The sequence below is a fragment of the Bombina bombina genome, chromosome 7 (assembly GCF_027579735.1).
Source record: "Bombina bombina isolate aBomBom1 chromosome 7, aBomBom1.pri, whole genome shotgun sequence".
Taxonomy (NCBI): domain Eukaryota; kingdom Metazoa; phylum Chordata; class Amphibia; order Anura; family Bombinatoridae; genus Bombina; species Bombina bombina.
Window position 1 is genome coordinate 222,181,073 of NC_069505.1, and position 16,585 is coordinate 222,197,657.

At 39.8% G+C, this 16,585-nt stretch overlaps 1 protein-coding gene across 2 annotated transcripts in view; it reads left to right on the forward strand.

Annotated features, from left to right (window-relative positions):
* The window catches only part of PDE3B (phosphodiesterase 3B), a 569,714-nt gene that overhangs the window by 527,226 nt on the left and 25,903 nt on the right, over positions 1-16,585 (forward strand). For both annotated transcript variants that reach the window (XM_053720621.1, XM_053720622.1), the window contains exon 13: positions 14,966-15,169. In XM_053720621.1, coding sequence (XP_053576596.1) covers positions 14,966-15,169 — 204 coding nt within the window. The remainder of the gene's footprint in view (positions 1-14,965; positions 15,170-16,585) is intronic.

Sequence of the window (16,585 nt, forward strand, 5' to 3'; positions counted from 1 at the left end):
TTATCTTCTGGAATTCAAGGGACTTCCCCCAAGGGGGAGGTTCCACAGGTCTCAGTTGTCTTCAGACCACATAAAAAGACAGGCGTTCTTACATTGTGTAGAAGACCTGTTAAAAATGGGAGTGATTCATCCTGTTCCACTAAGAGAACAAGGGATGGGGTTCTACTCCAATCTGTTCATAGTTCCCAAAAAAGAGGGAACGTTCAGACCAATCTTAGATCTCAAGATCTTAAACAAGTTTCTCAAGGTTCCATCTTTCAAGATGGAAACCATTCGAACTATTCTTCCTTCCATCCAGGAGGGTCAATTCATGACCACGGCGGATTTAAAGGATGCGTATCTACATATTCCTATCCACAAGGAACATCATCGGTTCCTAAGGTTTGCATTCCTGGACAAACATTACCAGTTCGTGGCGCTTCCTTTCGGATTAGCCACTGCTCCAAGGATTTTCACAAAGGTACTAGGGTCCCTTCTAGCGGTGCTAAGACCAAGGGGCATTGCAGTAGTACCTTACCTGGACGACATTCTGATTCAAGCGTCGTCCCTTCCTCAAGCAAAGGCTCACACGGACATTGTCCTGGCCTTTCTCAGATCTCACGGCTGGAAAGTGAACGTGGAAAAGAGTTCTCTATCCCCGTCAACAAGGGTTCCCTTCTTGGGAACAATTATAGACTCCTTAGAAATGAGGATCTTTCTAACAGAGGCCAGAAAAACAAAACTTCTAGACTCTTGTCGGATACTTCATTCTGTTCCTCTTCCTTCCATAGCTCAGTGCATGGAAGTGATCGGGTTGATGGTAGCGGCGATGGACATAGTTCCTTTTGCGCGCATTCATCTAAGACCATTACAACTGTGCATGCTCAGTCAGTGGAATGGGGACTATACAGACTTGTCTCCGAAGATACAAGTAAATCAGAGGACCAGAGACTCACTCCGTTGGTGGCTGTCCCTGGACAATCTGTCTCAAGGGATGACGTTCCGCAGACCAGAGTGGGTCATTGTCACGACCGACGCCAGTCTGATGGGCTGGGGCGCGGTCTGGGGATCCCTGAAAGCTCAGGGTCTTTGGTCTCGGGAAGAATCTCTTCTACCGATAAATATTCTGGAACTGAGAGCGATATTCAATGCTCTCAAGGCCTGGCCTCGGCTAGCGAGGACCAAGTTCATACGGTTTCAATCAGACAACATGACAACTGTTGCGTACATCAACCATCAGGGGGGAACAAGGAGTTCCCTAGCGATGGAAGAAGTGACCAAAATCATTCTATGGGCGGAGTCTCACTCCTGCCACCTGTCTGCTATCCACATCCCAGGAGTGGAAAATTGGGAAGCGGATTTTCTGAGTCGTCAGACATTGCATCCGGGGGAGTGGGAACTCCATCCGGAAATCTTTGCCCAAGTCACTCACCTGTGGGGCATTCCAGACATGGATCTGATGGCCTCTCGTCAGAACTTCAAAGTTCCTTGCTACGGGGCCAGATCCAGGGATCCCAAGGCGGCTCTAGTGGATGCACTAGTAGCACCTTGGACCTTCAAACTAGCTTATGTGTTCCCGCCATTTCCTCTCATCCCCAGGCTGGTAGCCAGGATCAATCAGGAGAGGGCGTCGGTGATCTTGATAGCTCCTGCGTGGCCACGCAGGACTTGGTATGCAGATCTGGTGAATATGTCATCGGCTCCACCTTGGAAGCTACCTTTGAGACGAGACCTTCTTGTTCAGGGTCCGTTCGAACATCCGAATCTGGTTTCACTCCAGCTGACTGCTTGGAGATTGAACGCTTGATTTTATCGAAGCGAGGATTCTCAGATTCTGTTATTGATACTCTTGTTCAGGCCAGAAAGCCTGTAACTAGAAAGATTTACCACAAAATTTGGAAAAAATATATCTGTTGGTGTGAATCTAAAGGATTCCCTTGGGACAAGGTTAAGATTCCTAGGATTCTATCCTTCCTTCAAGAAGGATTGGAAAAAGGATTATCTGCAAGTTCCCTGAAGGGACAGATTTCTGCCTTGTCGGTATTACTTCACAAAAAGCTGGCAGCTGTGCCAGATGTTCAAGCCTTTGTTCAGGCTCTGGTTAGAATCAAGCCTGTTTACAAACCTTTGACTCCTCCTTGGAGTCTCAATTTAGTTCTTTCAGTTCTTCAGGGGGTTCCGTTTGAACCCTTACATTCCGTTGATATTAAGTTATTATCTTGGAAAGTTTTGTTTTTAGTTGCGATTTCTTCTGCTAGAAGAGTCTCAGAATTATCTGCTCTGCAGTGTTCTCCTCCTTATCTGGTGTTCCATGCAGATAAGGTGGTTTTACGTACTAAACCTGGTTTTCTTCCAAAAGTTGTTTCTAACAAAAACATTAACCAGGAGATTATCGTACCTTCTCTGTGTCCAAAACCAGTTTCAAAGAAGGAACGTTTGTTGCACAATTTGGATGTTGTTCGCGCTCTAAAATTCTATTTAGATGCTACAAAGGATTTTAGACAAACATCTTCCTTGTTTGTTGTTTATTCAGGTAAAAGGAGAGGTCAAAAAGCAACTTCTACCTCTCTCTCTTTTTGGATTAAAAGCATCATCAGATTGGCTTACGAGACTGCCGGACGGCAGCCTCCCGAAAGAATCACAGCTCATTCCACTAGGGCTGTGGCTTCCACATGGGCCTTCAAGAACGAGGCTTCTGTTGATCAGATATGTAGGGCAGCGACTTGGTCTTCTCTGCACACTTTTACCAAATTTTACAAGTTTGATACTTTTGCTTCTTCTGAGGCTATTTTTGGGAGAAAGGTTTTGCAAGCCGTGGTGCCTTCCATTTAGGTGACCTGATTTGCTCCCTCCCTTCATCCGTGTCCTAAAGCTTTGGTATTGGTTCCCACAAGTAAGGATGACGCCGTGGACCGGACACACCTATGTTGGAGAAAACAGAATTTATGTTTACCTGATAAATTTCTTTCTCCAACGGTGTGTCCGGTCCACGGCCCGCCCTGGTTTTTTAATCAGGTCTGATAATTTATTTTCTTTAACTACAGTCACCACGGTACCATATGGTTTCTCCTATGCAAATATTCCTCCTTAACGTCGGTCGAATGACTGGGGTAGGCGGAGCCTAGGAGGGATCATGTGACCAGCTTTGCTGGGCTCTTTGCCATTTCCTGTTGGGGAAGAGAATATCCCACAAGTAAGGATGACGCCGTGGACCGGACACACCGTTGGAGAAAGAAATTTATCAGGTAAACATAAATTCTGTTTTTATATGTATTTATACATGTATGTATATTATATGTATTTAGATATCTATGTATATTATATGTATTTATACATGTATGTATATTATATGTATTTATACATGTATGTATATTATATGTATTTATACATGTATGTATATTATATGTATTTAGATATCTATGTATATTATATGTATTTATACATGTATGTATATTATATGTATTTATACATGTATGTATATTATATGTATTTAGATATCTATGTATATTATATGTATTTATACATGTATGTATATTATATGTATTTAGATATCTATGCATAATATATGTATTTATACATGTATGTATATTATATGTATTTATACATGTATGTATATTATATGTATTTATACATGTATGTATATTATATGTATTTAGATATCTATGTATATTATATGTATTTATACATGTATGTATATTATATGTATTTAGAAATCTATCCATAATATATGTATTTATACATGTATGTATATTATATGTATTTAGATATCTATGCATAATATATGTATTTATAAGAACAGGAGAAGTGGACCGAGCGCTATATATGTATTTATACATGTATGTATATTATATGTATTTAGATATCTATGCATAATATATGTATTTATACATGTATGTATATTATATGTATTTATACATGTATGTATTTATACATGTATGCATTTTATATGTATTTATACATGTATGTATAGTATATGTATTTATACACGTATGTATTTATATGCATGTTTATATTATATGTATTTATACACGTATGCATATTATATGTATTTATACACGTATATCTATTTATACACTTATGCATATTATATGTATTTATGCCATGTTTAGTACATATATATGTCTTGAGCATATGGCACCAGTGTGTGTGTGTGCGTGTGTATGTATGTTTGTATGTATATATATATATATGTGTGTGTGTGTATATATATATATATATATATATATATATATATATATATATATATATATATATATATGTGTGTGTGTGTCTCTATCCACCTGTCTATCTAGTTTTCTGTCTATTTATCCATCTTTCTATATATATATTATTATCAGTTATTTGTAGAGCGTCAACAGATTCTGCAGAGCTAGCATATATACTGTATATGTGTGTGTATATATATATATATATATATATATATATATATATATAGTTCAGTGATAGCTTTAATCCTGAGGAGAATTCATTATGTCTGATTTTGTCAGATACATGTAACTTTAGATTAGATGTATTTTTCCTCCTGTCTTCTGAAAAACTAAGGTATATGTTGGTCTGGTTACGTTTTTCTTTTATAGTTAATCAATCAGGGAACTCATAACATTGTTGAAAGGGAGAGCAATGAGATAAATTTAGTGCCCTGCGTTTCCAGTACTTTTCTTTTACAGTCGATTACAATGCGCATAACAAGGATTCACCCTTACATATAATATGATTACGGCGTATCAGCTGAGTGGTGTTTTAATTCCATTATGAAGATCGATTTGACATAGCTATGAAGGAAGATTGAGAAATTTTTCAGGGCAGACATTAAATTGATTTACAGTTGAAGCATTCAGCTTTAGTGATATGCCATATTTTTGAAGCAACAAGTTCCTTCACACAATATGAGATAATCCTAAAAATAATATCATGTCTAGGACAAACCTGTTTAGTTATGTGTAATAAAACAACTATATATATGTCTGTTATTTATTTTGCCCCCTTTTCCAGTAATTTAGCTCTTCTAATTTTCAGAGTAGTAAGTGCACACTGCTCAATTTAAAGACTAACCCTTCTACATACAGTTTATTTAATTGGCTTTAAAGGGATAGGAAAGTCAAAATTAAACTTGCATGATTCAGATAGAGTATGTAATTTTAAGACTCTTTTAAATTCACTTCTATTTTCAAATGTGCTTCAATCCCTTAGCATCCCTTATTAAAAAAATGAATACGCACATATCATACACTAGTGGGAGCTGCTGCTAATTGGTGCCTGCACACATTTGTCTCTTGTAATTGGCTAAATAGATATTTTCAGCTTCCTGTCAGTAGTGCAATGCTGTCCCTTCAGCAATAGATAACAAGAGAATGAAGAAAATTTGATAATAGAATTAAATTGGAAAGTTGTTTAAAATTGTATATTCTATCTGAATCATAAAATAAAATTCTTGGGTTTACTATCGCTTTAACTGCTAACAACTGAAAAATAATTAATCATTATACTTCCTTATGCATTTTTTTTTTATCCAGCGTCATTTTGATAGCTGAACTCTTTCCTATTGAAATTTTACTGTACACATGTAAAACCTTTTTTTCTTATGGAGTTGCAGTCTCGCTCTCTTTTGTGTTACAGCACATGCACAAGCCTTCCGCATGACTTCACCCAAGGTGTGAACACGGAGCTCTATTCATAGCTCTATTACAGCAATTGAAGCATGGAACATGCTTGTTTCATACAAATGTGTGAAATGGGCTTTACATTTTCAATTGAGTTGATCCTGCATTTTATTTGGTTACACAGAGCCCATTATATTTACAGCATCCTACAGAGAGGCAGTAGTAGGGCTCTCGCTAACACAAGTGCACATTAGGAAGTTTAGGGTAAAGCGCACCCAATAGCAGCAGAGAACACATGGAAATTAAATGTATTACAGCAAATGCAAGAAGCATGACAGATAAAATGGGGGAGCTGGAGATCTTAGTTGCAGAAGAGGACTACGATGTTATCAGTATAACTGAAACCTGGTGGGATGATTCACATGACTGGGCAGGTAACGTAGAGGGTTATACTTTATTTACGAGGGACAGGAGGAATAAAATGGGGGGGGGAAATTTGCATGTATAGAAAACCTGACCTTAAACCTACAATAAGGAAAGATATTTATGATTTAGGTGACAATGTAGAGACCCTGTGGGTTAAAATAAGGAGTGGGGAAAAAATCCTAAAAAAATATTACTAGGAACATGCTACAAGCCCCCCAACATTAGTGACCTAGAGGAAACTCAACTACTAATGCAAATAGGTAAGGCTGCTAATAACAGTGCTGTAATTATAGGAGATTTCAATGACTCCAACATAAACTTGGGCCAATGAAACTACTAATACAGCTAAGGGGGATAGATTTTTAATGTTCTCAGGGATAACTTCATGTCACAATTAATAGAGGAGCCAACTAGGAATACAGCTATTTTAGATTCAGTGCTAATAAACAATACAGATATAATATCAAACATAGAAGTCAAAGAACATTTGGGTAACCGTAATCATAACTTGGTCATGTTTTAAATCACTTTCAATAAGCAGTGTTATAAAGGTTCAATTAAGATGTTACATTTTAAGAAAGCAAAAATCAAATCTTACGACAACGACCGGAAACTTCAGGGGTAGAAAGCAGCATCCGCTGTTTATTAAATCTACTCCATAGTCTTTTGTTTCAGCTTATTCGTAATTTTTTTGTACATTACACGATTTGACATTCAAATGAGTTAAGCTGTCCAAATTACATAAGGATAAAACCAAAATATCAGGTTTTCACCTTTTTATACTGGAGATGAAATGGTTGAGAGATGATTACTGACTGACTTAGAAAACTCAATGAAACATAAAATAGTTTTGTACATAGTACCCAAATTGTCCACTGTCTAAATCGTTAATATTTCATTTGAACTTCCTGTTAAAATGGCTTAAAGACTCATTCTCATAACCTGTGTGTGATATTTCTCAATGAAAACAAAACGTGCTTACTTACACTTTTATAATTAGAAACTAAACACCCATCTGTTAAAGCGATATTAAACACTAAATACATTTCATGCACCTCCCTCTAATTATGGGTACAGCCATTTTGGAAACTCGTTTACACTGCAGGTATCTGAAAGTGAATTGCTGCACATGTGCAAAGTAAACACATCAGCACTGGAATGCACTGAAAGCTAGATTTCAACATGGCTGCACCCATAACTAGAGAGAGGCAGGGAATAACCTCAATACTAAGCTTATAAATTGTATTTAATGTGTAAATTCCTTTAAGAGCTGATGACGACATGTGGCCGTCTTCCACACTATGGGGCATCAGACTCGCCAGAAACAGCAGTTATGAAGCAGCGGTCACAAAGTGCGGATGTCGACCACGTGTTGTCATCTGCAGGGAGGGGCCCTTTATGAGCTTATTGCAGAACCAAATACAAGGTGGCCAAGTAGGGGTGCGGCGGGGAATGCAGCAATGTCAGTGGCGTCACCACACAAGAGCATTATGACATCAGCAACCCCGGTAGTGCAGGCCGCATGAATAACCTGCTCTTTCAAGAGTGTGTGTCTTGGGCATATAAAGTTTAAACACACTTATAAATAAATTATAAATAAATATTTTCATATATTTACACCTATAATAAGTAATCAAAAAGGCCTAGAGACCCCCATGACCAATTGTTACAAAGCCAAAAAGCAGCTCATTAAAACAAAGACCCTATATAGGTTTTAATTGCCAGATGATCACTGTAGTAATATGATCACCTGACATAAATAAATGTGCATTCATTTGAGTAGAGGCTGACGAGAGCCCCTGTGTGCACATTAAAGTTGTATACAAATATCCAAAGGCCCTTTTTTATATATGCATAACCCCGTCTTTTATCTATATTGTTTAGAGAAAAAAAACACAAATGCATTTTTTTACAACCTTGTTTATTCAAATTTTTAATAAATATATTAACATTTTTCACATTTTGCTGTAGAATTCTTATATGCCATGATATATACATAAAGTAATGTTGTAGTTTAAAGGGACATTATACACTAGATTTTTCTTTGCATAAATGTATTGTAAATGATCCATTTATATAGCCCATACAGCTTTTTTCTTCTATAAGATACGACAAGTCCACGGATTCATCCTTTACTTGTGGGATATTATCCTCCTGCTAACAGGAAGTGGCAAAGAGCACTACAGCAGAGCTGTCTATATAGCTCCTCCCTTAGCTCCACCCCCAGTCATTCTCTTTTCCTACTCTAAGTGCTAGAAAGGGTAAAGTGAAAGAGGTGATAAAATGTTAGTTTTTATTTTCTTCAAGCAAGAGTTTTTTATTTTAAATGGTACCCGTGTGTACTATTTTCTCTCAGGCAGCAGATGGATGAAGACTTCTGCCTGGAGGCTGATGATCTTAGCATTTGTCACTAAGATCCAGAGCAGTTCCCACAGAATGGCTGAGGAGTACTTAAGAAACTTCAGTGTGAGGAACGTTTTTCATGCTATAAGCAGTCAGGTATGTTCAGTCATTTTTTTCTGGAGAGACTGTGGTATTTCAGAATTGGCTGGTAGTATCCCCATGAGGGTAAGGGTAAGCAGTAATCCTAAGAGAAGAGGGGTATTACTAAGCTTGCATATAGGGGCTAAGAAAAAATGGTTGACACTGAGTTTGAATGTTTGTGGGCAACGTTTTTTGAACTGGGAGTGCTGATAACGTTTTTGGCAGTAACGTTTTTGATGCTTTATTGGATGGTACACTTGGCTTCTTTTTTTGGTTTAAGAACCCACATGGCTAGTTTGGGACTGCTCTGGTGCGGTTCATTTGGGCTGAGAGACATCGAGTGAGATGGGCGGGGCCTATTTTCGCGCCTCAGTTGCGCAGTTGTATTTGCAAGGCAAGCAGCAAGCTCCAACTCCGGTGGGCCCTTGTGGAAGTATTGGGCCAAATCGAAGCTTTACCAATGTTTTCCAGATCCCTGAGGGCAGGTAGGCGCCACAGCAGGGCTGTGGCGAGGTGCAGGGGGTGTTTTTTCCGGATTTAAACCTTGATTAATTATCCGTTTTTTTACAGTAAGGGTTAAGTGTTCCTTTCCTTGTGGGGCAAACTTAGCTGCATAATTTGAATACTTATACAAAAAATTGCAAAGATTTGATTATTTGAAAGCAGTTTTGCAGAACATGTATGCTTTTTTTCTCTTAAAGGCGCAGTACCGTTTTTAAAGATTGTGATTTTTTCACTAAATAAAGTTTTTTCAAGCCTGTTTGTGGTCATTACTAGCCTGTTTAACATGTCTGACATTGAGGAAAGCCAATGTTCAATGTGTTTGGAAGCCATTGAGGAACCCCCACATAAAATGTGTCCCTCATGCACTGAAAGGGCAATAAATTGCAAAGAACATATTTTAGCTGATAAAAGTATGTCGCAGGATGATTCTCAATCAGAAGGGAATCAGGTTATGTCATCTAATTCTCCCCGAGTGTCACAACCATTAACGCCCGCACAAGCGACGCCAAGTACTTCTAGTGCGTCTAATTCTTTCACCCTGCAAGATATGGCCGCAGTTATGAATACTACCCTCACAGAGGTTTTATCTAAGCTGCCTGGGTTGCAGGGGAAGTGCAGTAGGTCCGGTGTGAGAGTAAATGCTGAGCCCTCTGACGCTTTATTAGCCATCTCTGATGTGCCCTCACAATGTTCTGAGTTGGGGGTGAGGGAATTGCTGTCTGAGGGAGAGATTTCTGATTCAGGAAAGATGTTCCCTCAGACAGACAGCTTTTAAATTTAAGCTAGAACACCTCCGCTTGTTACTCAGGGAGGTTTTAGCGACTCTGGATGATTGTGACCCTATTGTAATTCCAACAGAGAAATTTTGTAAAATGGATAGATATCTAGAGGTTCCTACTTACACTAATGTTTTTCCAGTCCCTAAGAGGATTTCGGACATTGTTACAAAGGAGTGGGATAGACCAGGTATTCCCTTTTCTCTCCCTCCTACTTTTAAGAAAATGTTTCCCATATCTGACACCATTCGGGATTCGTGGCAGACGGTCCCTAACGTGGAGGGAGCTATTTCTACCCTGGCTAAGCGTACAACTATACCTATTGAGGACAGTTGTGCTTTCAAAGATCCTATGGAGGGTCTTCTAAAGAAAATATTTATTCATCAGGGTTTTATTCTGCAACCTATAGCGTGCATTGTTCCTGTAACTACTGCAGCTGCGTTTTGGTACGAGGCTCTAGAGGAGGCTCTTCAGGTTGAGACCCCATTAGATGATATTCTGGATAGAATTAGGGCTCTCAAGCTAGCTAATTCTTTCATTACAGATGCCGCTTTTCAACTGGCTAAATTAGCTGCAAAGAATTCAGGTTTTGCCATTTTAGCGCGTAGAGCGTTATGGCTTAAGTCCTGGTCTGCTGACGTATCATCAGAATCTAAGCTTTTAGCCATCCCTTTCAAGGGTAAGACCCTATTCGGGCCTGAACTGAAAGAGATCATTTCAGACATCACTGGAGGAAAAGGCCATGCCCTACCTCAGGATAAGACAAATAAGATGAGGACCAAACAAAATAATTTTCGTTCCTTTTGAAATTCAAAGGTGGTCCCTCTTCCTCCTCCCCTGCTGCAAAGCAAGAGGGGAATTTTGCTCAATCCAAGTCAGTCTGGAGACCTAACCAGACTTGGAACAAAGGTAAACAGGCCAAGAAGCCCGCTGCTGCCACCAAGACAGCATGAAGGGGCAGCCCCCGATCCGGGACCAGATCTAGTAGGCGGCAGACTTTCTCTCTTTGCTCAGGCTTGGGCAAGAGACGTTCAGGACTCCTGGGCTTTAGAAATCGTGACCCAGGGGTATCTTCTAGACTTCAAAGATTCTCCTCCAAGGGGGAGATTCCATCTTTCTCGATTGTCTGTAAACCAGACAAAAAGAGAGGCGTTCTTACACTGTGTAGAAGACCTATATACCATGGGAGTAATCTGCCCAGTTCCAAAAACAGAACAGGGGCAAGGGTTTTACTTCAATCTGTTTGTGGTTCCCAAAAAAGAGGGAACCTTCAAACCAATTTTAGATCTCAAGATCCTAAACAACTTCCTCAGAGTCCCATCCTTCAAGATGGAGACCATTCGGACTATTTTACCAATGATCCAGGAGGGTCACTATATGACCACCGTGGATTTAAAGGATGTGTATCTGCACATCCCTATCCACAAAGATCATCACCAGTTTCTCAGGTTCGCCTTTCTGGACAAGCATTACCAGTTTGTGGCTCTTCCCTTCGGGTTGGCCACAGCTCCCATAATTTTCACAAAGGTGCTAGGGTCTGTTTTGGCGGTTCTAAGGCCGCGGGGCATAGCAGTGGCGCCTTATCTGGACGATATCTTAATTCAGGCATCAACTTACCAACTAGCCAAATCTCACACGGACATCGTGTTGGCTTTTCTGAGATCCCACGGGTGGAAGGTGAACGTAAAAAAGAGTTCACTTATCCCCCTCACAAGAGTTCTATTCCTGGGAACTCTGATAGATTCGGTAGATATGAAAACATTTTTGACGGAGGTCAGGAAATCAAAGATTTTAACCACCTGCCGAGCTCTTCATTCCATTCCTCGGCCATACGTGGCTCAGTGTATGGAGGTAATCGGACTAATGGTAGCGGCAATGGACATAGTTCCGTTTGCTCGCTTGCATCTCAGGCCACTGCAACTATGCATGCTCAATCAGTGGAATGGGGATTATGCAAATTTATCTCCTCAGATAGATCTGGATCAAGAGACCAGAGACTCTCTTCTTTGGTGGTTGTCACAGGATCATCTGTCCCAGGGAATGTGTTTCCGCAGGCCAGCATGGGTCATAGTGACGACGGACGCCAGCCTATTGGGCTGGGGTGCAGTCTGGAATTCCCTGAAAGCACAGGGTGTGTGGACTCAGGAGGAGGCTCTCCTCCCGATAAATATTCTAGAACTGAGAGCGATATTCAATGCACTTCAGGCGTGGCCTCAGTTGGCTTTGGCCAAATTCATAAGATTCCAGTCGGACAATATCACGACTGTAGCATATATCAATCATCAGGGGGGAACAAAGAGTTCTCTAGCGATGATAGAGGTTTCCAAAATAATTTGATGGGCAGAGACTCACTCTTGCCATCTATCAGCAATCTATATCCCAGGAGTGGAGAACTGGGAAGCGGATTTTCTAAGTTGTCAGACTTTTCATCCGGGGGAGTGGGAACTCCATCCGGAGGTGTTTGCACAATTGATTCATCAATGGGGCACACCAGAATTGGATCTGATGGCATCTCGTCAGAATGCCAAACTTCCTTGTTACGGGTCCAGATCAAGGGATCCTCAAGCAGTACTGATAGATGCTCTAGCAGTACCTTGGTCGTTCAACCTGGCTTATGTGTTTCCACCGTTTCCTCTCCTTCCTTGTCTGATTGCCAGAATCAAACAGGAGAGAGCTTCTGTGATTTTGATAGCACCTGTGTGGCCACGCAGGACTTGGTATGCAGACTTGGAGGACATGTCATCTCTGCCACCGTGGACTCTGCCACTGAGACAGGACCTTCTCATTCAAGGTCCGTTCCAGCATCCAAATCTAGTTTCTCTGCGGCTGACTGCCTGGAGATTGAACGCTTAATTTTATCCAAGCGGGGATTCTCTGAGTCGGTCATAGATACCTTGATTCAGGCTCGAAAGCCTGTCACTAGGAAAACTTATCATAAGATATGGCGTAAATATCTTTATTGGTGTGAATCCAAAGGCTACTCATGGAGTAAGATAAGGATTCCTAGGATTTTATCCTTTCTCCAAGAAGGATTGGAGAAGGGGCTATCAGCTAGTTCCCTAAAGGGACAGATTTCTGCTTTATCAATTTTACTGCACAAGCGTCTGGCAGATGTTCCAGACGTCCAGTCGTTCTGTCAGGCTTTAGTTAGAATCAAGCCTGTGTTTAAACCTGTTGCTCCGCCATGGAGTTTGAATTTAGTTCTTCAAGGTGTTCCGTTTGAACCTATGCATTCCATAGATATTAAGCTTCTATCTTGGAAAGTTCTGTTTTTAGTTGCTATCTCTTCGGCTCGAAGAGTTTCTGAGCTATCTGCATTGCAATGCGACTCGCCTTATCTTGTTTTTCATGCTGATAAGGTGGTTTTGCGTACCAAACCTGGATTCCTTCCTAAGGTTGTTACTAATAAGAATATTAATCAGGAAATTGTTGTTCCTTCTCTGTGTCCTAATCCTTCCTCTAAGAAGGAGCGTCTGTTGCACAACTTGGATGTGGTTCGTGCTTTAAAGTTTTACTTGCAAGCGACCAAAGATTTTTGTCAAACATCTTCTCTGTTTGTTGTCTATTCTGGAAAACGTAGAGGTCAAAAAGCTACGGCTACCTCTCTTTCTTTTTGCCTGAAAAGCATCATCCGTTTGGCATACGAGATTGCTGGACAGCAGCCTCCTGAAAGGATTACAGCTCACTCTACTAGAGCGGTGGCTTCCACATGGGCTTTGTAAGGCTGCGACTTGGTCTTCGCTTCATACCTTTTCCAAATTTTCCAAATTTGATACTTTTGCTTCTTCAGATGCTATTTTTGGGAGAAAAGTTCTTCAAGCAGTGGTGCCTTCTGTTTATGCATCTGTCTTGTCCCTCCCGTTTATCCCTGTCCTGTAGCTTTGGTATTGTATCCCACAAGTAGAGGATGAATCCGTGGACTCGTTGTATATTATAGAAGAAAAGTAAATTTATGCTTACCTGATAAATTAATTTTTTCTATGATACGAGTCCACGGCCCACCCTGTCAATTGAAGACAGATTATATTATTTTGATTTAAAACTTCAGTCACCTCTGCACCTTTTAGTTTCTCCTTTTTCTTCCTGCACATTTGGTTGAATGATTGGGGGGTGGAGCTAAGGGAGGAGCTATATAGACAGCTCTGCTGTGGTGCTCTTTGCCACTTCCTGTTAGCAGGAGGATAATATCCCACAAGTAAAGGATGAATCCGTGGACTCGTCGTATCATAGAAGAAATTAATTTATCAGGTAAGCATAAATTTACTTTTTTTTTTTTTTAAATGTATAGTTTTGCTTAGTTTTAAATAACATTGCTCTGATTTTCAGACTCCTAACCATGCCCCAAAGTTTTATGAGAATACCGACGTATACCTACTCCCAGCTTGATCCTATTTGTGTAAAGTCTTTTCATATGCAAAGGAAAGGGGAGGGGGGTTGTCTGCTATTTCTCATTTGCATTGGCCTTTCCAGGTACCTTTTTAACAGAGCTAAACTGGAAGCTTCTAAGTAAGTTTTTAAAAGGTTTTATACTGAATTTTTAGATCAGTATCTGTGCATCTTATTCTTTATAGTAGTGTCTATTACATGTAGTTAAATAAAAATTGGTGTATACCGTCCCTTTAAATCTGCTGGGTTCTAAATGTACTAAAGTTGGGCAGCATCTAAAAACTCCAAAACTGCTCTGCAATTAAAAGGACATTCCGGTCAATATTTAAATGCACATTGATGAATTACATCTTTGAATATAAACATATTTATAATAAACATGTATTGGCAAAAATGCTTCTAGTAAAAGTTATCACTGTTTTAGTGTTAGCATTTTCATATACACGTGCATGTTAAGCATAGCTAGATATTCTCAGTACACCAGCTTTTAAACACGGCAGCTGCTCAGAGTGCCAGTGGGGTTTGTATCATGTCAGCAATTAACAAACTGAGTCATTACCAAATAGTACAAGCACCTTAGGCTCTCTGAGCAAGTGCTGTGTGTAAAATGCTAGTGCACGGTGCATACTTAAATACACTTTTGAAACAGCTATAGCTTTTATTAGAAGCATTTTTGCTAATACATTTATATTACTGAAATGATTCTATTCAAAAATAAAATGCATCCATGTGGATTCCAATTTTAGCTGGAATGTCCCTTCACGGGGTTAAAATCATGACGTACGCTAACCGTGTCATTTTATTTTTTAGGCCGTTCTGTACAATGACAGATCTGTCCTGGAAAATCACCATGCAGCTGCAGCGTGGAACCTCTTCCTGTCTCAGCCAGAATACAACTTTCTGACTTCTTTGGATCATGTGCAGTTCAAGCGCTTTCGCTTCCTTGTGATTGAAGCGATCCTTGCTACAGACCTAAAAAAACATTTTGATTTCCTTGCAGAGTTTAATGCTAAGGTGGGTACTTTTAGTTCATCCGTCAAGTAATTCATTCTTGCTACCAGGGCCACCCTTAGCATTTTCAAGGCCCTGAAAAATACTTTATTTTTTTATTATTACCACCAGTTATTTCTAGAGCGCCAACAGATTCGGCAGCGCGAAAACATAGGTATAATATACAAAGGTAGCATTTATAGAAGACAAATGAGTAGAGGGCCCTGCATAGATTTGCACTGTTGTGAATCAGCTCTAGGTGATGTACAAAACAGCTGGACTCGTAAGCTTACATGGGGATAACTAAGGATAGGAACTGTGGTAAGAAAGGTTAGCGTATATTATATGCATCTCAGTATAGTTTTTAAGGAATGCTTTAAACTCTTAGTCCAGCCCCCTTATTTCCCTCCCCCTGTACACCCTACTCACTATATATTACACCTCCTGATACCATAAACACGGTACAGGATGTACATTTGACCTTTTTATACCCTCACCCCTGATGATGGTGGGGGGGGGGGGGCCCTAAAGCGCTAGGCCCAGGGCAACTACCCCTTTTGTCCTACCCAAAGTGCAAGCTTTCTTACTACATTGTTTCAAAGATTAATATATTTTGCTGTTTAGATCCTACTTTGTCAATAATAATTATATATTCTATAACAAACTAGAATAGATGTTTATTGTTTAGAAGAGGCAGTTTCTTTGTATATTGTATATTTTAGTAGCTGTTAATATTAGCAATCACTGACCTAGACTGCGGTAAAGCTAATTTCTCCAACATTGGTGTGTCCGGTCCACGGCGTCATCCTTACTTGTGGGATATTCTCTTCCCCAACAGGAAATGGCAAAGAGTCCCAGCAAAGCTGGTCACATGATCCCTCCTAGGCTCCGCCCACCCCAGTCATTCTCTTTGCCGTTGCACAGGCAACATCTCCACGGAGATGGTTAAGAGTTTTTTGGTGTTTAAATGTAGTTTTTATTCTTCTATCAAGTGTTTGTTATTTTAAAATAGTGCTGGTATGTACTATTTACTCTGAAACAGAAAAGGATGAAGATTTCTGTTTGTAAGAGGAAGATGATTTTAGCAGACAGTAACTAAAATCGATTGCTGTTTCCACACAGGACTGTTGAGATGAAGTAACTTCAGTTGGGGGAAACAGTTAGCAGACCTTTCTGCTTAAGGTATGACTAGCCATATTTCTAACAAGACCATGTAATGCTGGAAGGCTGTCATTTCCCCTCATGGGGACCGGTAAGCCATTTTCTTAGTCAAATATAAAAGAATAAAGGGCTTAAAAAAGGGCTTAAAAACTGGTAGACATTTTTATGGGCTAAAATGATTGCTTTATTGGGGCATATTATGCAGATTCTAGCTAATAATTGGCATTATAATCTTGGGGAACGTTTAAAAAACGGCAGGCACTGTGTTGGACACCTTTT